The following is a 25,181-nucleotide window of genomic DNA, read 5'->3' as shown; positions in this document are numbered from 1 at the left end:
ACTACACGCGTATTGTTAGCCTTATCGTCTTTTTATTCAGTATGCCATTTTTCGAAAGCATGGGAAAAGTCTTCGAATGAGTGACTTCAAAATATAAGAGCATCACGCATGTATCTTTCAGGTTTCTTCGTAAACAAAAGGGTGTGTGTTATGTGACAAATACACCTAAAAATTAATATAGTTTGAAATTATGGGTGCGTGTTGTACTCCAGACTATATGGTAGTTAACGAAATGTGTTATATCATACGTGTTAAGAACTTTTTAACTGTAAACTATGAAGGTCTTTGATGTTAATGATGGAAATTATGACATGATGAAGAATCAGGCTTAATATGTAATTTAAATATGAAGAAATTAAGCTCGAATTTTATGTTTGACATAAAAAATTTTGCTTATAATGAAAAGGGATTTAAAACGTTTCACTTATTTTAATTTTATTCAATTTTTATACTAATTGTGATCTACGGAAATAATTTAATTAACAAACTAAAGCAGGAACGGATGTGCAGCCAACAATGAGTCTAGGAGCATTATTCATCTTTATCCTAAACTAAGTAACCTTTTTTCATGCATGGAGAAACATTTGATATGCAGCAATAATGGAAACATCCTGAGCTCAGCGTTCAATGGAATGTCTGATGTATGTTCTGACGCCCCGTCGTTTTGTTTCTGCAACCTTTGTCTCTCACTTGTCTCCCAAAACCCGGAAATTGCTTTCACAATAAGCCCGATTATTATATTGCCTCTTCGCTAATAGTTTTCATCAGAAAGCACTCCTGTCGCGAGTAATCGGAATAATAAAATGCAGTTTATTTTGTTTGTATTTGTATTTTTTTCAACTGACATTTGTACAGTTCTTGATGCTGTCTATCTGGAATGACACATAAAGGAAGTTTAAGGGCCCCCTACCTGGAATTACACAAAACTCTGCTTTTGCGTCTGTTAAAATAATATGTATATACATATTATGAAAGCAAAAATCCCACCCTGTTTCTATTTCGTTTTCAGATTTAAACATAAAAATCTAGTTCAGCAGAATACGAAAGGGGGGTCTAAAGCCTTGGACCCCTACGCTGCTGTATCCCTTGCATACCCTTTTTATGCCACTGATGAGGCTAAGCTAATAAATAACCTGTGAAGCGCTATCTAGTGTAAACGCTTTAATGAATAATTTCAGCCGAATATTTTGGCTTTAAATAATTGATAAGTCTAATAATAAAATATTAAGCTTCTCTAATTCACATTAATTTTATTTTTTGCCCCACGGGGTTATTAGCCAGTTAGCTAAGTAGCTAATTGGCTAATAACCCCGTAACATTGATGGTTCGGCCTGGTTGCGAACCCTGGTGAACAGCTTAGATGCACTCTTGCTTTTAATGGTTTTTTCCACGTATGATGGAAACACGAGCCACTTTCTTCAGGTTGTTCTTCACTAAAGCATTCCTTTCTTTAGAAAGATATTCTTCGTGTACTTTGTTTTATGGGTTGTTGTTGGATCTAAATGAGGTAATTCTAGAACCAATTTTAATTTGACATACAGCTCTTATATTCGATCTGTTATTACTTACTGTTGCGAGCTCCTCGTGGCAGCATTAAACCGAATGATCGATACATTGGACAGATTTCACAACCAAGCTCTCCGATTTATTATTGATGCTATTAAAACTACTCCAGTTAATGCACTTTTACTAGGTACACACCATATATGCATTAAATCCATTGTGGAAGACAGAGCACTGATCCTATGAGAAAAGTTTTAAGTGAACCCGACTGCGTTTTTCTGTGGTTCCATTACCTCTTACCGACAAAGAGAAACCTTAAAACTCGGAAATTGTTTCTCCAGGAAGTCTTTTCCGTCAAAGATCAGGTAGGCCTTAGATGGTAAGCAGATAATCTTGTAAAACCGCAATGTTCAACTCACAAAAGAGAATATGCAGTGAGAATTAGCCTGTGACACGAAATCATCAAAAAGGAAACAAATCAGATTTTAAAAGCAATGTCTCTGGAAACTATCAATGCTTTATATCCTGAGAGTGAATGTGATTGAGGGTGACTCTGTTAGCTAACAGTATTAATACAGGCCCTAGAGTCTTTTGCAAGCTTTTTTTATTTTACAATCCTGTTGGAAGGAATAGAACTGCTTTCGATGTTGAGGTTACGGTCATATGCACAGCCGTATAGAAACTCTGTTAGCTTGATCATTGTTTAAAGGTTGTCATGCTCTGATTATAAAGCTTTCATTCTAACCGTTTCATCTTTTGAATCTCCAGTGTCTATTGATGACTTTAAATGTCGGCAGTTACTAAACAACTTGGCTACTAATGGCAAAGAAGACATCATGCAATGGATACCATGTGGCCTTCATGGAACTGAAAAGGCAGATTAGTAGGGAAATAAAGGGGCCAACATTCTTCAAAGAACTGACAACCACATCCCCTTTTTACACTGCCAAAAGAGTCATTAAAATTACTACAAAGGTGCGTTTTTGGAAAGATATTGCTGAAAGGAACAGTCATGAAGTATGGATTAGCAGAATTTTCGACATTCCTTTATGACTCAGAAAAAAATCTGTTGCCATCGTTTGTCTTGTAACTGGCTATGATTGTCTTTCAGAAGATCTGCATCGAATGAACGTTGTCCCAAGACGCATTTGTAAATTGTGCAACCTTCATGAGGAAATGGATCCCTCATATCTGAGTCGTTGACACTGCAGTTAATGTGGGATCACTCTGGAAGAGATTGGGAGGCGAGGCACAAAACAGATTTATAAATTATACTGTGGACTGTATTTAGCTTTATTGTTCTCTTCATATTTGTTTGTTCTTGCAGCTGTCTTGGTAATCTGCCATTTAGAAATATTTTTTTTATGTATTCAGATAAATTAATTTCACCTCATTCTGTTTTTGAAAATTATCATCAAATTAGTTTACACGAAGTCCGTTTTAAGTCAGTATATGTTACCAGTCGCACTCATTTTAATGCGCCCTTTTGAGATCAAATTATTTCAAAAAAATTTGAGTATGCCAAGTTGATGATACTTTTGCACTTTCCAATAGCGAAAAGATGGTTTAGCAAAAAAAGTAATTCATACTATTACGTATAGATGTTCTTAGTTATTTTTCAAAACTGTTATTAATCCAAAGTTGAGTTTTGCTTAATTTTTAAATTTTCTCGTCTTTCCATTAGTTTAAAAAATTTCACCATTTTTTGTTACCCAGTAGGAATTACAAATTTTGCCGTTAAGGCTCTTGTATTCCATTTGAATTCGCGAGAAATTTATAAATGTCATAATAGCCTGAGTAACACTTCCTATATCTTGGTTTATTAGGTATAAGTCAGACTAAGGACTTTTTGAAATTTTTTAGTGAACACAAATCTTAAGAAGCTATCACGTTTTCATTATTAATAAAGGTCTGTTTTTATTATATAGTTATCCACGAATATTATATATTGGTGCATTTATTTTCCTTGGGTCTTCCAAAATTTATTGGATTCAGTTTTAGCTAAGGATTCACGTAAAATCTTCAATATCTAACAGTATTTGCCAGTATGCCCCTTCTTATTTTCGTTTCTTAATACACTCGAATGTCACTGGGTGTTTCCTTGAGATTAAACATCTACTCTTACTCAGAATCATTTGATACATAAGAATAACTAGATCTGTAAGCAATATTAGACACACACCTCAGTGTGTCTTACATTGAACCGGAAGTTTTTAATATAAAAGCTAAAAGTTGTGTGATTTAAAGTTTCAAATTACTTGCTTATCTTGCAACTCATTCAGATAGATAATCCATCTGTAAAATTCAAGTGAATTTATAACAGTTTAATTATTTTTGAATTAAGAATTAATCTTAATTCTTTGACTTAAAGTTACTTTAAATAGTCGAAAATTAATTTGAGCTCCAAATGCAATTGTTATAGATCTTGTAATAACTATACTTGATTTCACTTTAGATTGGATTGATTTAAATTTAGATCCAAAATATATATTTGGAAAATACTTTAATCTTTATATTTAAACTTTCAATTTTATGTTTTAGATGTGTACTGGGCTGTTTAGGAGCACTGTGTCTTTTAGGATCCTTCCTAGATATTCTGAATAGATGTACAGCGAAATATCCCAAAGAAGTACCACAAAGTATGTTCTTTCTTATTAAGTACAAAACAACATTTTAAGATATTTTAACTTGATCTGAGTTTCATATCATTCTCAATAATCTTATTTGCGTTTAAATATGTTCACTGAAAGGATACTTAAACATATGGACCATAGAAGAATTTACAGGGTAATTGTTTGAAGACTAAAAATTCAGTTTTTATCTTAAATCGCTTATCTTAAACCATTTATCTTAATTTTTTGCTGTCGAATTTACAGTCAGGTAAAATCATTGCTTTCAAAAAACGGATTTTTATAACTTTTATTACAGATTATCAGTCTTCAGATGACATCATTTTGCAACTTAAATACTTTTGTCTGATTTATGATATTACATTTTAAAGTATTTTTGACTTGTAGAAAGAGTTTTTAAAAGACAGAACTTTTGATGCTGAAATGAAAATAGCTTGATACAGATTGTATTGAAATGATGAGTTATCAAATCGTAACTAAGCAGTGACTTTAACTGCGTTTTAAATACATGAAGATTATTTTTCTAGCAATAAAAATGGGCCAGACAAATTCCTTCAAATTAATTTATTTAAACGTAGTACAATAAAAATGATTATTTAATAGTTTTAACTTAATTATACTACTTCAGGATATCGTCAGTGAATACTTATTTCTGCATATTTATTCTGCTTTTTTAATACTTCAGTAATTAATTATGGGACATTGCACTTTTAGACTCGCTATTAAGAGCGCTCAAAGCATTCTCTTTGTATTCAAATACCGAGAAATTGTTCGGAGATTCTGGTGGTAAAAGTGGAGCTCTTGGTTGCTTTCACGGCATTCGGTTCTTGTCAGCCACTTGGATTATTTTGGGACATACCTACTTTTACACAGATACATGGAAGTACCTTAAGTATCGTAAGTATATATTTTTATTTTTAAATTCGCCAGTAAGTTTTTAACTCTTTATGCAAGATGCCATACATATTATTTTAACCCCTTCGTGCCGATTATCATGCATTCCTGCCAGCAAGGAACGCTCTCATTCAAAGTTGGCGTGCCAGAGCCTTTTCCCTTTCATCCCCGGCCATCACACATTTGTGCCAGTGTTTTGGAACGTTTTAAAAACTATAAATTTTTCCACAAAATGGCACTGCATCTCCATAGGATTGGAGATGCATGTAGATTTGACCTTCTACTCGAAATGAGAGAAACATAACTCACTCGGGGGGGGGGGAGGAAAGTGTAGTATAATGTAAACAAACATGGCTTGTTTCTTTAACTCGCCACATGATATAAACATTCGCATTTATGATATTCCTCCGAATCTCTGCAGTTACTCAAAATAAGGCAGCCTTGAAATTTAGGTTTAAGAACCATAAAACATATACAAATAATTAGAAATAGATTCACATGTATTCGCTACTGCCCAACATTGTTGGTTAAAGAAGTTCATTTCCCATTTTTCTATAACGAAATTTTTCCTCCTTCCCCCGAAAAGTAACTGTTGGCGAATTGGATTTTAAAAAGGCTTTTCCCATTTATAAAAATTTTCCAATTAACCCTCTCGCTGCGTAATTTATTTTATCAAAATAGGTTCAAAAATTACGTATTTTTTATTACATATTTCAAATCTACATATATTTTGGGATTAAAATGTACAAAATGTTTTTAAGATTTTTTTTTCATTATAGAATTAGATCGTAAATAAAGGTTGTCGGAAAATTTAAACTGAAGACTGATCATATAAAAGAATGAAAATTAATCTTGATTAAATGATGATTTATTTTATGAAACACAAAGGTAAAACGTATTCTCTAATGAAAACATGCAAAATTCTTATAAAAATTTATTAAAAATGAAGTTTAATATGGTAAACTTCGAAATAAGGCTCTAGGCAAATGCACCAAATTTCCGCTTCTTTTTTTGCCAATTTCAGTTTATCAACAAACAGTGCACTGTCTACGAGGCTCTATCTTGATGGGATTTGGGGCTAGCAAAATGTCTAGAAGTTAGTCTCATGGATTAAGAGTTGAACTACAGACATCTTGGAGCTTTGAATAGAGCGCGAAAAATGTTGCAAAACATGCTTGTCTATTTCGGAGAAATATGGACAATTAACGCCATATGTTGATCCAGATCTGAATAAACTATTAAACATCACAGAAAAGCCAAAATAAAACCATGAACAGAAAAAGAGCGGGTTGCACAGTTAAATAACGGGGAAAAAAACATCCCCGCGGAAATCTAGGGTTGCGCAAATTTTGCTACTTCTACATTGCACATAGAAATCGCGGAATACGCAGCTAGTGGGTTAATGATCCCAATTCTTCTTTACCTACAATTTTTAAAGAAATTTCATAACTCTTTTCCTTTTTATCTATAGCTGGTGCTTATCTTAGCTATCCTTATCTTAGCTCTATTTTCCCAGTCTATTGTTATCGCTTGATCTCGGGCTTCTCCTTAATCATCAACTGAAGAAGGAAGTTTTGTTATAACTTTGGAAACTCGCCATGCAAATTTGTGCAACTTACGCTGACTCTTGTTGCTTCAGTATCTCTAGCATCTCTAATTTGTAGAAAGAAAGGAATAACTTTGTTTCGTTTTGTAGAAAATTTACATAGAGGTTTTTGAAACTCGTTGAAATTTAAATGAAAAAGCGAGGTTAAATAAGAATTAATTCGTTATGAAAAAAGACTTATGGTTCTTACCCTTTTCAAAGTACTTACGAAGACCGCAAAAAATGCATTTTAATTTACATATTTTATTATTATTTTGTTTTTAATAACAAAAAGAGCATATTTATTCAAAAATTACAAAACACTTACACAAAACTATGAAATTTGATATAAAAAAACTATCACCATTATAAGAAATCGAAGAGATTGCATAACGACTCAAGGTACAGCGTGGTTTCTGACTGATATAAATTTGATATAAAATTCATATTAGTAAGCTAATAGATGTTCTTTATTTGCATCAGGTAAAAGGTCTTAGGCCAACTAGAAACTTGAAGAGTACCTTTTTCAAAAGCAAAAAAGGTTCGGTTTCGAGAGCCTTAAAAAAATTGCAGCGAAAATGTACGCGCAAAGGCGCCCATTTAACAGCGCGCCAAATCTAGCTCACGCGCTGATTTCAGATTGCGTAAGTTTATATAGTTCTATATTTCTTTAAGACGCCATTGAAATACTACTTTAATTTTTAAATTCTTTTTTGATATCCTATGGATTTAACAATTTGGGAATTGCCCATGACGAAAAGTCAGCAATAGAATTTTGGGTAAAGTGTAGAATCACCCACTGCTTGACGCGTTTTTAAGAATTGCATGTACTCGGTATCCATGTGCACATCGACCTATTTTTACTTAAAAACAAAATCCTAGAATTGCACAAAAATGGCACTGCGCACACCCTTGACTTTATCTATGTACACATCGACCTATTTTCACTTGAAAAGTAAAAGAAAATTGACGAAAATCCAATTGTTTTTACTCTTGTAAAAAGTGGCAAACAAATAAGTGAGCGATTCTGCACTTTACAGAGAATATTTTCAAAGAAAAGGCATCATTCATTATAGAAAATTACGTTTGAACAACCAACGAGATGAAATGATCCCTACTGACTTACCGCTAAAGCATAATTTCATCTATGCTTTAGCGGTAAGTCAGTAGGGAAATAACGATGTAGGCATCCATTCAATTATGTTTAGCAATTTATATGTAAATTATAATAATGATTTGAAATAGTTGTTTACTCTTATGCTTCCATTCAGTCATGTTTAGCCTTTTTCATATAAATTATAATAATAAAATAGTATTATATGAAATTAACCTTTCATGTAAATTAAAACATCAATCTTAAATAGTTATTTACTGTTATACTTCCTTTCTTGCCACAATTATTATGGTTGCCGCAATTATTTTTGGTAGTATTGGCATCAACAATAGTTTGGCGAATTTTTACGGCCCTAGAAACCGAATAGTACCGAAAAAAATTACTGTTAGGAGTAACGCGACTTTAATTTTTCATTTTTTCAAAATATGCCGATTTTTATTCAAATAAAAGCTGATTATACACTGTGTCCACAAAAGCCGCATATACTGTAGACTCCAGTTGTCTGAATCAATTGGGACCGGTACGCATTGGGATAATTGATTTTTTTCCGAAGAAAAGGTCATCGTACACTTTAATTAATTACTGTATGTACTGTAGGTTGAAAATGAGAGAAAAAACTATTTTTTAAAGAAGTTTTAATTAATTAAAACGATAGGGCAACACTTTTACATATATGTTATATAGCTTACTGTACTGTAATTGAAGTGCTGAAAGTCGTTACTTGCTGAACATTTCGGTCAAAGTAAACTGTTTGAATGTCTTCATCCGTTTTCGGGTAGCCATGTCGTACATCCGCTTGATAATAAGTTGCATGTGGTCACACTGGAGCTGACGCTCTATCCACTTCAACGCAGTTTCAAGGCTGCCAAACGCGTCACTAGCTGATGTTCCCGTGTCTGCTTCAACTTCAACATTAAAAGGTCATCTTCTTTCTCGACACTTTCTTCTATCACACTTTCAATAAGTTCATCATTTAGAATTTGTAACCCAGGTTTTGATGAATCGCACATCATCCTTTCTGCTGTATCCTCAGAACTAACTTCTAAACATCCAGGAATTTTCAAAAGAATTGTTTCTTAATTCCTCAAGCGACACGTCATCCTCATCTTTTCCTGTCTTTTCCCTCTCTCAAATTCTGAAAGCGATTCGGAGTTCGGATAGATGGAGTTGTACTGTATTTAGGAAACACTTTTCAAAATTTGCCATCTCTGATATCATTTTGAATTTGCATAGAGGGGTCGGTTAATAAATAAATTAGAATAATTCAAGATTGATTTTCTTCCTTTTTCTATTCTTTTGCAAGTTACTCGTCTCCTTAATTAAAACTTTGCTATTTTTGAAATGCCTAAAGAATTTTCACACAAATAATATATAAGAATTTATATGTTTGCAAAGTCTAAAAAATACGTTACTAATATTCTCACAAAGCTTTATTATTATTTTAGAATAATCATCTAGTAATTGTATAAAAAACTCCTCAATAAAAATTGTAATTTCTATAAAATTGATCTCTTTAAATTTAACAATGCCTAAACATGACTCTCTCCGCCATTTGAGACCTTTTTGTAGTTGAAATTACATGTCTACTACCAACGGTTGCCAAAATAGTCTAGGTAAGGACTTTTGTGGCTACGGTGTGTATTGATTTCCCTGTCTTGAATTTTTTATTTTACTATTTATGTAGGTCATTTGCTTGGAGTGGAAGAAGAATTCGATGGGTACCTACCTTTAGCAGTAATCGAGAACTTCACAATTCCAGTCGGTTCTTTCTTTTTTATGAGGTTAGTGCTTTTACTTGATATCTTCAATAATTCTCGTTCAGAAACGTCGCAAATGAGGGCGCCATTTTTTTAACTCTTAATTAAGTCAGCAGTTCTTTTACACCTGAAACGAAGCTACAAAAATGCAGAATTTTTCTTATCTTTTTATACGCTAGAGCAAAAGGTTTTAAAATGTATAAATATAAAATAATAAAGAAGCAATACTAATTTAAGCCAAGTATGGTAAATCCTCACTTAAATTCATGTAATTACTTTATTTTGTATCAGTATACCTTAATGTACAGTCATTCTTCAAATAAACCTTTTCACCAAAGTTTGTCGTAATCTGTTCGCTTTTACCATCTATTTACATCTAGTTGTTAGTATTTTGATGATTAGATGATTGCATTTTTATTTATTATGTGCTCCGGCCTTTTGGCACTACATGGAAAAGGAGGATGGCACCGTGGAGGACTTTTTAACGGAAACTGGCTCGTATCCACGTTACACATAGGGAAAATCACGAAAACGCCCATGCAGTCAGCCCGTCCGCAGGGATTCGAATCCCGAATAGCGGTCTGCGGCTTTTACCGCTCGGCCGCATTGTTGACCTTTTAGGAACCTGTTAACCGTTTGTAAGAGAATTTGCCATAAAGCTCATTGAATATGTAAGAGTTCTGGAAAGATTTAATCTTTAACAATTCTACTTTATGCCGCAGACGCGTGTTTCAAGGTCATGATATGGTTTTCAAGGTCATGATATGGTTTTCAAGGTCATGATATGGTTTTCAAGGTCATATGTGTTTCAAGGTCATACTAGGATATGCTCGTCATATTAGCATGTGTTTTTTAAGGTCATACTAGGATTGCTCGTTATATTAGCATGTGTGTTTCAAGGTCATACTAAGCTTTGCTGAAGGTCATGCTAACACGCGTGTTTCAAGGTCATGCTAAGCTGTGCTGGACAAATTTTCATTTGTGCATTAGATGCACCAAATGATTAAGGGTTGAAAAGGATTTTTTTCACTATAGTACATAACTGTTGTAAGTCTCAGAAACTACAAGGATGGCAGAATGTATTTAACTTGCTAGTAATGCTTAGCATGATCATTTTAGGGCAGCGCCTACCAGCAACGAGTGACCCTTAAGCGCTAGTAGTTCTTTTTGGGTTCCACTTTTGGGCAACTGAGCCAATTGGCGGCATGGGACGTTTCGTTATTTCTTCCTTTGTATAACGTGATGTGACGTGACGGGACGTGTTTAGTAGTTTCCTCTTAAGTCCTCGAAGGAATCACCTCTTCTAAGGCAGTTATTTCTTGAATAATTTTTCATAATGAGTTGCCTTTTTTCAAAGCAACATTTCCTAAAGTGTAAGTGATTTTATCAGCAGCCTAATAGATAAAAATTATTAAACAATATTAATTTCTTCGAGGTCTCAATTATTGTTTGGAACGGAAATGGGTAGTACGGGATAATTGTATGCCTACAATAGCTCTCAAGTATGTTTTGCTTTAGATAACCACTTAATAAATACTCATCTCGTTTGATGTTCGATCTTTGTTGACATATGAAAATTTTTGTGATCATATCTTTGTACGTAGGCTAAGCATATATTTTTTCCTCAATAGAAACTATTTATGCGAATTTTTGAAAATTATCTGGTTTTCCACGAAAAGAATGCCAACTGAACGAAGTAACGTATGTAACGAAAGAAATAAGACAATATAAATTCTCATAAATTTATTACAAACCAATTTACATGCTTTTGTTAATTTAATTTTAACAACGTGAACTCACTTATGAAATTCTGTTCATCAATTACTGTTCTGAGTCAAATCTCATTTCCCTTAAGAGAAAGGTCATTGCACAGATCATCATTGGACGGGTTTCAATTTTTTTTTGGAGGGGGTTCTTTCAAGTTGTTTAATTAATAACACACTGAGATCAACTTGAATGAACGTAAGGTTAGACCATATCATATATTCGTTAAGAAAAAGCGAAGCCAAGGCTAAGGTAGAAGCATTCTTACAAGTTAAAGGTAGAAGCTTCTGAAAATGATTAAAAGTAACGCTGGGTAATCATGCAAATTTTCGTAAAAAAATTTGATGTGTCACACATAGCAGTCTATGAATTACTGAGAAGAAATTCGAAGCCTTTTAAATTTCAAAACGCAAGGGAAAGCGATTAAAAAAAACCCTGAAATCTAAAGTTCTGATGAAAACAATTTTCCAAATAAAAAAAGTCGCCAACGTATTGGTCAGGTCATTTCATCTTCAAATTCTACGACTAAATCCACCAGTGGCCGAGCGGTAAAAGCCGCTGAACACCGGTAGTTCGGTCTGGAATTAAAATCCCAGCAAAAGGGTTGGCTATATGGGCGTTTTTGTGCTTTTCACCATGTATAATATGGATACGAGACAGTTCCCTTTAAAGACCTCCAAGGGGCATCCCTCTCTTTCCGTGCAGTGCCTAAGAGCGGAGCATGTAATACGTTAAAAAATTCTACCCCGATAAAAACTGATGTTATGCCAGAGAATTCTGAACATGTTAAATTGTATGAAATGAACATTTGAACCGAGCCTTTTCTGTGTTCCTACTGAAAACTGCTATTTCTCAACCTTTAATCAGATATGTAAAAATGAAAAATGAACTCCAGAGATTATTACTGGCAAACATATGCCTTTGTTGGCTACATTTACTGAAGTAAAAAATAAGGATGATGCTTTATTCTTCTGACTAGAACTAGCTTCAATCCAATTTGCAGTATTGGCGAGCGAGTGAGTGAGTGCACCGCTATGATGGCTTCCGACCACGGACATGAACCAAACGGAATTATATACCATCACGGCGGGGAAGACTCCAGAGTAACAAGGTTGAATATTATAAACTAATAACAGTTTTTACATATTGTTAACTGCAAGGCACTAACAGTTATTTTGGTTATCTGCTTTAAGTTCTGAACTTTTGAAACATTATAATATTATCCACGGTTGTTTCTGCTTAGGCAGTGTTCTGAGATTTTCTCTATTTTATCAAGGGCTATTCTGTTTTTGAGTGTGTTAGTCGTCCACATTGCCCAAGCACAGTCCGCTGATTTCTTCAAGTGCCAGGTTCTTGTATGTACACAATGGAAGTAATAATGGTCCGTGTCGCCTTCCTCTCCGCATTCGCAGAAAGGAGTATCCCTAAGTCTGAATCTGTTCAGGTATACTGGGAATGGTCCATGACCTGTCAAGAACTGTGTTAGGCTAGCACAGTGGGTCTTTATTTCCATGTTAACTTTTGGCAGTAAGCGAAATGTCCTTCGTCCTACCTCTGCCTCTGTCCATCTACTTTGCCAATTTTGTAGTAGACTTGTCAAAGTTGTTCGCTTAATATGAGACCAAGGAAGTTTAGTTGGTCTTTCTAATATATCCGTACAGTTGGCTGCCTGCTTGGCCAGTAGGTCAGCGGCTTCATTGCCTTGAATCCCTGTGTGAGCGGGAACCCATTTTAAAGTGGGTCTTTGCGAAATAGGCATTGTCAGAAGCTGTTTCTGAATTTTGTATACCAATGGACTCCGGCTGTTTTGACTTGCGATAGCCGTCAGATTTGATGCAGAATCACTGAGTATGGAGAATTTCTCCTGTTGACATGTGTTCGCATTTCATGTGTGTTGGAATCTTTTTAAAGAAATCACAATAAATACCCCACAGTGATTCTATGCCATGACTTAGAAAACGAAAGCCAAAATATTTTTCCCAGAAGTGTAATGAAAATTGTGAAAGAAATTAATTTAAACTTTGTGTACATGACGATACGGCACTTCGGAGAGAGCGTGAAGATCTATGACGATGGATAAGTAAAATATTTTGTTTATTAGTGTAAATAACCTAAAAGTGGCGAAAATAAGGTACAAATGAAGAAGGATAAATCAAATTTGAAAAAATACAGTGAAATTTATGTTATGTATTTTATTGCAATTGAACTGACAGGATTTATATTATTAGAGGTGGTAAAACAACAAGATTCAGCGTAATATTCGTAAATTTGCAGGATAGATTTAAATACAGAGCCCTCTTTTTAACTGCAGAAAAGCTAATCTAAAGGTTTATATATAATAATTTATAATAATGTGGGATGTCATCTTTCACGACCGACAGATAGCGCTGCACGCCATTCGACAGAATTGTTTCGTGAAAAATCGCAAATGAGGCATGACAACCTTAGGTGTATTTTAATTTTAATTGAAGTTGTATGATGTTATAAAGATGAAATAACTTTTTATTTTTATTTATTGTGACAAATTTCCTGTAAATATTAGTGTTTTTGTCGTTCCTTTTCATATGTGTAAAAATCGTTGATCATTAAATGTTCAAGTCAAAATGTCACTTGAACTAGTGTACGTATTTAAAACCTAGAATTCAGAAAGTTTCAGCCATTTTATGAAGTGTTCTTTCAGACACCAAGAAAAGACTGAATTCACATAAAAAAAAAAACATCATTTTATGGAAAGTAATTGGCAGTTTTCTTTCACTAAAAAATTCGAAAAATAATAAAAAAACCTGAAATGTTTCAGATTTTAAATTACATCGAAGGGGCCTTTTTATAAAATTTTGTTTTTTACCTTTTATTATTAAATATCACGTTCTTTGCCCTTAAACCATAAAATTTAATTCAAGAGCAATATCGTAAAATAATTTTTAAATGAGCATATCTTTAGAATTTCCGATATAGAGTCCTGCGCCTTGGAGATAAAAATATTTTTCCTTCCGTACAATGTTGCCATTGCTCGCTTGTTTGTTTGTTAATGTCTTGAAGTTGTTTAGTTTGTTAATCGAAAATTCATTGAAGTGTTACAAAATATGAAATAGAAAATAAAACAAATTTCAAATTCCAATTAGCGCTAGATATGCCATGGAAGATTACGTTATTCAAATTTTGATGGCTCTAGGTACCGTCGTTTTATCACAAGGCGAGAAACATACATACATTCATGCAGATTCTTCATTATTTAATTTCTTTAAAAAAACAAAATCTGAAATGTTTCAGATTTTAAATTACGTCCAAAGGGGCGTTTTTTAGCATTTTGTGTGTTACCTTTCTTTATTAAATATCATGTTCCTCGCACTTAAACCATAAGATCCAGTGCAACAGCAATATCGCAAAATAGTTTTAAAACGAGCATATCTTTAGAATTTCCGATACAGAGACTCACGCGCTGGAGATAAAAATGTTTTTTCTGTACAACGTTGCCATTGCTCGCTTTGAAATCCTTGAGTTTGTTAATCAAAAATTCGTCAAAGTTTTAAAAAATAGGAAATCGATCATAAAACAAATTTCAAATTTCAAATTTGGTCTTCCACATGCTCATATTCGTTGGAGGATTACGTTATTCAAAATTCTATGACTCTATGTACCGTTGTTTTATCACAATACGAGAAATATACATACATTTATGCAGATTTTTCATTATTTAATTTCTTCAAATATAATGCAGGACTCTAATATTTTGTGGCAACAGTTTGCAAAGTGAACCGACATTTATGAGTCCGACGCAAAATGCCAAAACGAAACTAATAGTCCTTCGGGATTCAAATCCTTTTGGACTAATAAGAAGAATAGATAAGTAAATTTTCTTACAGGGCGATAATATTCAAACAATTAATTTCAACAATTTGAAAAGTGAAACAACGCAAAATGTCAAAACGAAATTAATATCCTTCTGGGCAAATTGCTCCTTTGGACTAATGAGATAGTAATAAGAAATGTAGCGTAAACAGAGTGACGGAATTTCTAATTGATATCACCTTATAATTATGCATTTTATGGTTTCAAGCTTTTAATAACTCTGCATGAAGTTCAAATTTGTGGTCGGCAAGAAGACAAACTCTCGATAATCATCAGGAAGAGGAACTGTTTTTTTAAATAAGTTTCTTTACAAAGTTATATTTTTACTTACCTGAACTAAAATTATTGTAACAAAATTAAGTACAATTAAGTGTATTTTCGTGAAACTAAACATCCGACGATAAAGCTAGATTTCGGGGAATTTTCCGTATAAACAACCCTGTTTTCTCATCGAGATAAGCTTACTTAAATAAGGTATTGTTTTCTAAAAATGATTGTCTTAAGAAATCTGAGTTGAAAATCTTTTCTCAAGAGAAATACTACATGAAAACATTTCTGATTGAGCTGATAATGAATAATTCACCTAAACTTTAATTCAGTATCTCTTAACTTTATTTATTTAAATTGAAATTATAATGATGCTTTCAACTCTTTACTTATAACTCCTTTCATCTACTGCTGCCTAAATTAACAGATTGCATCAAATAGTAACTAAATTTTAATTTTATTTTTAGTGGATTTTTGCTAATGTTTACGACATGGAAAAAACTTGAAAAGAGTGAAGGACATGTGAATCTTTTGATGTTTTTTGTCCATAAATATTGGCGGTAAGTAACAATTTATTGCAACATCATTAGCAGGATTCGTACTATTGTGAGCAAAAGGTATCTGTGACGATTTTACGGAATACAAGATTTCAATTTATTGATCAATATTTATTGCATCTCCTTTAAAATAATAATCTCCGACTGCAATGCACTTATTCCAACATTTTTTCAGTCTGCGCAATATGTTTCAAAATCATTTTAGTCTAGCTTCTTCAGAATCGCAGCATTATCGCGTCAGTAGACTAAAATTGTAAATCGTGAAGCGGCAGTTTTAACAGTGGAGATAAGAAAGTCTTACTGTGCCATATCAGAAACCTTGCGAAACCGTGTTTTTGAATTTTTGGTTAAAAATTCCCGAGAAGTAAGAATATTGGGAGTACATGCATTATCTTAATGCAAAATCCGCACTTTATCTCGTCTAACTTCAGGTCGCTTACTACGAACTGCCTCAGGCAAACGCCACATAACATTCAAATAGTATTCTGTGCTACTAGTTGGGCTAACTGGTATAGAAGTTCGGAATGCTCAAATAAGACAAATTACCTCGATTTTATACCGACTTTGCATGCCATTTTCAGTCTTGCTTCGTTTTCCAAGTTCCATTCGTTTGTCTGCTTCTGTGCATGAAGCAGACAAACGAAAGCATGAAGTGATACTCATAAGCAATGCTTCATCGCTGGTAATGCTGCATAAAAGGACTCTCGTTAAGAAATCATCTCCATCATTCATTTGAACTCGTTATGTTTTGAGTAAAATTTAACATTTTTTCGAACAGTGTTATTTGGACTTTCTGAGGAGCCACGCTCAGAAAGTCCAAATAATCTTTCAAAACAGCTTGGCAGAACCTAAATAATATGTGAACTTGTTTAATAATATCTCTAATTTTTAAACGTTGATGGCTATGGGTCAGATCTGAAATGATCAACGAGTTATTCTTTAGTTGAAGAGGATGATTTAACATAGGGGTCTTCAACGCGTGATCCGGTGAAGGCATTTTAGTGGCCCAAGATTTGAATTTGAAGAATTTAAAGAAATTTTGATTTTAATAAAAATTGCCTTGTCAGCTTTTAGTCGTAAAAAAAACCTTTTTTCTCTTATTCTTGATATTCAAAACATTTTATTGACATGTCTGATATTACTTGAGATAAAATTTTCTCAAAATGACGAATTTTCCAAAAATTTCACTTTATCTTATGTAATTTTAAAAATAAAAATTTGACTACTCATAAAATCTCATTTCCATAAAAAAAAAAAAAAAAAAAAAAAAAAAAAGTAGACTCTTATCTCTAACAGGTTTGCAACGGATGTCAATCTTTCGTCAATACTTCGCTTATCTTGAGCTAGGCTGACACGCTACAGGTAACCTCAGCCTAGCTAAAGGTGCCTCATGAGTTTAGCGATGAAACATGGTTGAGAGACATTGCATTTCTTGTCGATATTACAGGTCATCTCAATGGTTTGATCTAGCGCTTACTGGAAAAGATATACTTCTTCATATTCTTTTACTTTGTAAAAGCTTTCGAGACAAAATTAATCCTGTGGGAAAGTCAGTTTCTATGTAAGAGTTTCCCTCACTTTCCAAAATTGATGGAGTGGTTAGATTTCAACAATTCACTTAGGTTGAATATATTAGCTTTTCTTTTTAGCATTTGAACTTAGTCAGTTTTCCTTCTGAAGCTTCTGCTTCAGTAGCAACTAGTACTTTGGGAAATAATACCACTTCACATGACACGAGAACTTTTTCAAATAAAACTTAATATAAAATGTTTAAACATACTTCCTAATGTATTGTACCAATTTCATTTTTCAAATAACATGCCTAATTATGTAATTAATATTTTTATTAATCTTTTTCATGAATATTTATGGTATTATTACTTTAAAAAATAAAATCTGAAATCATTCCGAAATTTCGCGTAATTTGAAATATTACGCGAAATCGGTTTTTTTTTTTTTTTTTTTTTATTTAAAGACAGATACACGTTTTGAAAACATTTAGGCTGATGGCACATTGTGCCAAAAATATTTAAAAACCGCATATCTTTAGAATTTCCGATAGATATTTTCGCACTGTAGAGATAACATGTCTTATTCCCTACATTGCTGCCACTGCTCGCTTTGAAATTTTGAGTTTTTTAATTAAAAATTCGTTTGTTTTACAAAATACAAAATAGGAAAAAAAAAAAAAAAAAAAAAAAAAAAAAAAAAAACCTGAAAGTTTTCAGATTTTAAATTACGTCCAAAGGGGCGTTTTCTTAACGTTTTGTGTGTTAACTTTATTAAATATCATGTTCTCTGCACATAAACCATAAAATTCAGTTCAATAGCAATGTCTCAAAAAAATTTTAAAATGAGCCTATATTAGAATTTCCGATACACAGTTCCGCGCGCTGGTGATAAAAAGGTTTTTTCTTTCCCCGTATAGTGTTACCATTGCTCGCTTTGAAATCCTTGAGTTTGTTAGTCAAAAATTCGTTAATGTTTTACAAAATATGAAATCGATCATAAAACAAATTTCAAATTTGGTCTTCCACATGCCCATATTCGTAGGAGGATTACGTCATTCAAAATTCGATGGCTCTATGTACCATTTTGTCACTACGAGAAATATATATACATTTATGCAGATTTTTCTGTATTTCATTTCTTCAAATATAATGCAGGACTCTAACATTTGGTGGCAACAGTCTGAAAAGTGAAACGGGCATTTATAGTGATTCAACGCAAAATGACAAAACTAAAACAATAGTTCTTCAGGGACAAAAAGCCCCTATGGACTAACAATAAAGCAAATTCGAAATTCGGGTTTCCAGGTACCCGTGTTCGGGTGGAGGACTATGTTATTCAGAATTTGATGACTCTAGGTACTGTTGTTTTTGACAGTGTGAGAAACATAATACATTCATGTAGATTCTTCATTATTTAGTTTCTTTAAATGTAATACAGGACGATAATATTTGATAGCAAAAAGTTTAAATGTGATTCAACGCTTCTTGTGATTTGATGCAAAATGCCGTTTTGAAACCAATAGTCCGTTCTGGGCTAATAATACATTTCTAATTCCATAAGTTACGTATTTTGGTAAATAATAATCATTTACGTGTCTTCTAGCAATGGCAATATTCTGTCAATTTTTATTCTTTACCTTTCCTGCAAGTTTTACTCTAAAATTAAAGGAACTAAATTGAAACTTTCTTTGTAGAAAACTCGGGCAAAAATTTAATTTCGCGCTATTTCTATTTCTATTCATTCGGTGTCGAAATCTGTATTAAAATGAAAATTTAACAATTTTAATTATTGCTTAAACTGAAACAGATTTAGATGCACAATTTGATGCATTTAGTCGTGCAGTCCTTTTGATTTTAAAAAAAAAAATTTTTTTTCCTTCGGCGAGTGGACTACTCAGCTATACAGTGTCTACTACTCGTAAGTGTTCATACACTTACACGAGTTTCAGTAAATATTGCTTTACACATTAATAAAAGTTAGAATTTGAGAAGGAGAGTGTTTCAATAATATCTATAAATTTCTCTTAGAAAAACTACATTATTTTAAGAACGTAGTAAAACTTTTGTTTTGGAAAATCAATAATCAAAGTTAACAGAAAAGTGACCTCAAAAAAGTCTTCGTATACTTTAAAGAAATCTTCATATCTTAGTGAATATTGTAGTATTTTGTAAGGTAATCTGTAGTATTTATAACAGCTTTCAAACGTCTAAGTACAGAGTTTAGCAGTTTTTCTTTAATATTTGATTCAATGTTCCTACATTCTTCCATCAACTAATGCTTTTAGTTCGGTTTCCAATTTAATGTTGTGTCTTAGTACTCTTTAACCCTTTCCGGCACGCTACCTTTTAAAGTTGGAGTTTGGATAAAAAGAAAAGGTAGGCAGTCTAATTAGGCCTAAAGGAGTACACAAATAAAATTTTGTGAAGATACACATATCGTTTTAATTCTGTGGGTGTGCCCAAATTGGGCACACTGATTGAATATAACTTGAAAAGAATTCTGAAATGAACATTGTTGTCAATGAACTGACAGATGAGATGCGGAGAAACAAAGAATACAGACTCTCAGTTATCCTAGATTATCGGTGAGCCCTCTCCGGGCACACCTAGGGTTCGCCGTTTGATTTTAGGAAAGATTTCAAGGTAAAAATTTAAAACTATTATAGAATGAGATTAGCATACAGCTAAAAAAATAACATAGAAATTTCTTTTCCAACAATTTCTTTTATACCCTAAAAAAAATCTGGAAGATTTCTTTGAAAAATGAGGGTCGTAAAAAAACTAAACATAACTAAAATATATGGACTGGTTTGTGTTGAGCTGCCATCTACTATAAGTAAAGAAGGCTCAGAGTAATGTATAAATCCTTTTTCATTCAATTTTTCTGCGAGTACAGAAGGAAATTAAGTGTCCCAAAGGGTTAACCTCTAATTCTCTCCTCATGCGTCTATCGGTTTTTAACCTTGTGACTGAGGCGAAGTGTTCGGAACTTGTGAACAATTAAAGACACACTGAAGGCGAACGTTGAGGGTGTTTTGCTTAAGATGGTTATCCTGATAAAAAATAAAGTTGTTTTAAATATCCCAAATTTTAGGCGGGTAGTTTGAAATTGTTTTAAAATGTTTAAATAAAGAACATGGCTTATTATGCCGTCAATAAATACGAAATTACTTAATCCTGATACTGGACGTGCATCTCACACAAAATACCCTCACCGCCATGCTTAAGTCTTCCAACCAAGGTCTTGGAATTGAATTCCTCATTTTTTTCGTCTCCGTACAATGATACTCCCATAGGAACCCAAAATGCTAAATATGCTTTTATCTGCAAATAACATATGATTCCAATACACTTTGAGCTTATTTACTATTAATTTTGCGATGAAAAGCCTAAGCTTTCTATTTTTTTTTCCCACTAACAAAACATTTACTTCGAACAGAGCGCTTATGTAATCCAGTTGATTTGAGTACTTGTTGACAAGCTTTTAATTGAAATTGAATAAGCATATTTTTCGGTAAAATCTGCAGAAATATTTATAGCACTTAAACGTGAATTCTTCAGATTTTCAAACTGTAAATCTCTGATCACCGTTGAGTTAACTTTGACCTCTTCTTTATTTTCAATCCGATTTTCTTCTTTACGGCGTTTTATCACATACTCCACCGTAGAATGAGATAAGTGGAGACTAATTAGCAATATCTCGGATCGATATTCTACCCTTCTGTTTATGATCAATTTTCGAATTTATTTTCTTACGACTATGAGCTATTTTTAAATATTAAATAAAATATAATAAATCAAGCAAAGCGTCAAAGCATAAAGCGAGAGATTTTTTAAACGCCACCAACATGCAAAAATTTTAAAAAGTAGCAGATAATAATTTCATGTATGGAATTTTACGAAACGTTTTCGGTGTACGATCACTTTTGTGGCGTCTTTTATCCATGCCTCCTTACATTGTCATTTTAGAAACCGAAAATAAGTCAGTTAAAAAAAGTCTGGTTTTATTCAAACAATCATGGAGATGATATGAAAAACTACTGGGCTACTGGAAACTACTGCATATTCGAATTCAATTCCGGGCTATAGCGCTTTTTCTATGAATTTTTAAAGCATCTGAATACTTTGGGAGCCACTGTAAGAGTAAAAATATTTATGGATATAATTGTAGTAGTGTTTAATAATTTAAGTTAAGCCAAAAACTTGTTTAATGTCCTTAATTTCTTTAATTGGTGCATGAGGTGTCTTAATTTCATGATGAAACTAGCACGTTAACCTGAAAAATGTTAGGTACTATTCGGTTTTGAGGGCCGTAAAAAATCGCCAAACTATTGTTGATGCCAGTGCTGCCAAAAATAATTGCGGCAACCTTAACGCAAGAAAGGAAGTATAATAGTAAATAACATTTTAAGATTGATGTTTTAATTTAGATGAAAGTTTAATTTCATATAATACCTTTTTTATTGTAATTTATATAAAAAAGGCTAAACATGACTGAATGGAAGCATAAGAGTGAATAATTATTCCAGATCATTATTATAATTTATATAAAAATTGCTAAATATAACTGAATGGATGCCTGCATCGCTATTTCGCTACCGAGTTATTAAAGCATAATTTCATCTCGTTGGTTGTTCAAACATAATTTTCTATAATGAATGATGCCTTTTCTTTGAAAAAATTCTCGGTAAAGTGCAGAATCGCCCACTTATTTGTTTGCCGCTTTTTACAAAGGTAAAAAACAATTTGATTTTTATCAATTTTCTTTTACTTTTTAAGTGAAAATAGGTCGATGTGTACATAGATAAAGTCAAGGGTGTGCGCAGTGCCATTTTTGTACAATTCTGGGATTTTTTTTTAAAGTGAAAATAAGTCAATGTGTACATGGATACCGAGCATGTGCAATTCTTAAAAACGCGTCAAGCAGTGGGTGATTCTGCACTTACCCAAAATTCTATTGCAGACTTTTTGTCATGGGCAATTCCCAAATTGTTAAATTCATAGGATATCAAAAAAGGATTTAAATTCAAAAAAGGGTTTAAAAATTAAACTAGTATTTCAATGGCGTCTTAAGAAATATAGAACTATGTAAACTTACGCAATCTGAAATCAGCTCGTACGCTAGATTTGGCGCGCTGTTAAATGGGCGCGTTTGCTAGATTTGGCGCTTTTGCGCATATATTTTCGCTGCAAGTTTTTCACGGTCCGCAAAACGGAATAGTACCAAATATTATTTTCGTTATCTATTGTACTTAAAACTAGTTTATTCTTTTCAGAATGACTCCAGCGCTAGGACTGACACTAATATTATTTATGGTTTTGCCTCTTATTGATTCTGGGCCCATTTGGAACTCCACACTGGACCCACCTCTCCAAGCTTGCAATGACCTCTGGTGGGCTAATATGCTCTATATCAACAATTGGTGGAATACTGATCAATATGTAAGAATATTTTGTTTCGAAAAAGCATTATTTACGAATATTTTAGAAAACTTTAGTAAATAAATGTTTAAGAAAACATTATAACCCTTTATTTAGTTTCGATGAATTTTAATATTATTACGAATTTTGTATTTAGATAGCTAATTTTAGAATTATAACTAAAGTTATTGTATTTTCTCGCACAATGTAGCGCGAGTTAAATATTATGAGAAAGCTGTGCTAAAAACAAATCGGCACGTGCATTTAACATTGAGTAAATGGATATCTCCGTAATTTGTATTTAAATTTAACAAATGTAATTGATCATTATGTTAGCTGTAACCGTAATTCCATTCTCTTATTGTTTTCCAGCAATTTTGAGAAACAAAGTAATATAAATATCGCGCGACCGGTTGAAAGCTATAAAAGGTCGGAGAAAGAGCGTCTCAGCTCTTCCTTTTCAGACGTCATCGGAAGTTCACTCCTGTGAATGTAAATATAAAAATTAATGATCAAGCCCTAGCAATTGTTTCAAGTACCAAGTATCTAGGAGTGGTCTTCGACTCACAGCTGTTATTCAAAGAACACACGGAGTATGCCTTGCGCAAAGCCACCGCTGCTAAAATGTCTCTTTACCCTTTAGTAAGAAGAAATGGTAAATTAAATATCAATCTCAAGAAGAAGATCTATACCAGCTTAATAAGACCCACCCTACTTTATGCAGTGCCTATCTGGGCCACTGTGTACAAGACTTATAGACACAAACTACAGGTCTTTCAGAACAAAATACTCAAATTGTTGACTCCCCATGGTTCGTACGTAACCTGCAGATACATAAAGAACTAAAAATAAGACCCATAGCTGATCAAATTCTCACCACGAGCCACAATTTCTATGCTGAAATAAAACTTTCCCAATATGAACATATCCGTGATCTGATAAATTATGATCCTACTAATAGAAATTGCAGCAAAGCGCCCAAGAGGCATCTTCCATAACAGCAAATGGTGAAATGTGTATATATTGTACATAGTACTATTATCTTTATTTTATCTTCATTGTATCATTTTACCAGTGTCTTTGAAACTTTATAGACTTATGATCCGTGTACCTGGATCTTCAAAGCACTGATCTTATATTTGTCATTTTCGTAATCTTCTTATTGTTATATTTGTAATATTGTGTGTCTTATTGTTATATTTGTAATATTCTTATTGTTATATTTGTAATTTGTAATATTGTGGACTTAGGGACATGATCCGTGTACCTGGATCTTCAAAGCTCTGATTATTTATTGCTAGTGTAAAATGTTTTTCACCATTTGCCACTTCGCTCAAATATCGCCGTCGTCCCTATATGTACATAGTGTATAGTTTCAATAACTCATGTGTCTCAGTGTTGTACAAGAACTTTAGTGTTTAATTTCTCAGACCAAGACTTCACTGAATTGTGATACCTACTATTTCATGATGCATTGGCTGTGGACAGTTCACGGAAGGGTGACTCCCACGTGACAACCACTGTCCAATCTGTGTTTTACAGAAAGGATGAATTTGAATATTTTGTTTAGCTAATCTGTTGCACTTAGTTGTGCCATCTGTCTTCATTTAGATCGCGATATTAGTTTAATTATTCCAATCTGGATAACCTGTTTCAAAACTTGATAATTATTAATGTATCCAATATTTCTCATTGCACGCGTAAGCTGGTTTGCTCGGAGTATGAACTTGGGTGGGTGACCACCCACGTGACAGGCTCCTGCCAATCATCTCCCTCCACTACCTACATTTCCCAAAATTTGACAAGTTTCGCCTAGTTAGCGCGGCGTAAATCGCCTTAATTAAAAACTTCAAGTACCAACGCCTTAGGGCAATTTACCAACAGAGACGGTTAAAGTAGCGGTTGGCTACTAATTGACGCCTAGCCATTCACTCGATTTCGATTTCGTCTCGGCTCAGTTGCTTAATTGCTATTGTTGCGAGTTGTTTAGTTCCACGTGGACTGAGATATAAGTGTTGGCTTTCTCTTTGGATGCGGTTTGAATTGCGTTGTAACGTTTTTAATACTCGTAGTTTGAAGTATACTAACTACTGATTATATTGCAAGATATTGTGAACTCTTGCAAGATATTCTTTTGATAATAAATTTCTTTAACCCATTATCGGACTTGTGCATTCAATATTTGTATTCTTGACACAGGATACAAAAGCTTCTGATTTTAGATATTCGCGAAAATCCGAAGAATTACTAGCTTGTTGAAAGACTTTTTTAGAAGTTGGACAACTTTTTTTAATTACACCGAAATTTTGCGAAAAAAGAAGCGATGCAA

The 25,181-nt window shown here is 33.2% G+C and overlaps 1 protein-coding gene across 3 annotated transcripts in view; it reads left to right on the top strand.

Moving 5' to 3' along the window:
• The window catches only part of LOC118194571 (nose resistant to fluoxetine protein 6-like), a 138,927-nt gene that overhangs the window by 91,622 nt on the left and 22,124 nt on the right, over window positions 1-25,181 (top strand). For all 3 annotated transcript variants that reach the window (XM_035365733.2, XM_085824261.1, XM_035365740.2), the window contains exons 5-9: window positions 4,045-4,142; window positions 4,848-5,030; window positions 9,411-9,507; window positions 15,831-15,923; window positions 22,708-22,873. In XM_035365733.2, the coding sequence (XP_035221624.1) occupies window positions 4,045-4,142; window positions 4,848-5,030; window positions 9,411-9,507; window positions 15,831-15,923; window positions 22,708-22,873 (637 nt within the window). The remainder of the gene's footprint in view (window positions 1-4,044; window positions 4,143-4,847; window positions 5,031-9,410; window positions 9,508-15,830; window positions 15,924-22,707; window positions 22,874-25,181) is intronic.

The sequence above is a fragment of the Stegodyphus dumicola genome, chromosome 9, assembly GCF_044657685.1.
Source record: "Stegodyphus dumicola isolate Sdum_Otavi_A_Nest chromosome 9, ASM4465768v1".
NCBI classification, from domain to species: domain Eukaryota; kingdom Metazoa; phylum Arthropoda; class Arachnida; order Araneae; family Eresidae; genus Stegodyphus; species Stegodyphus dumicola.
This window is presented reverse-complemented; position numbering and strand designations above follow the sequence as displayed.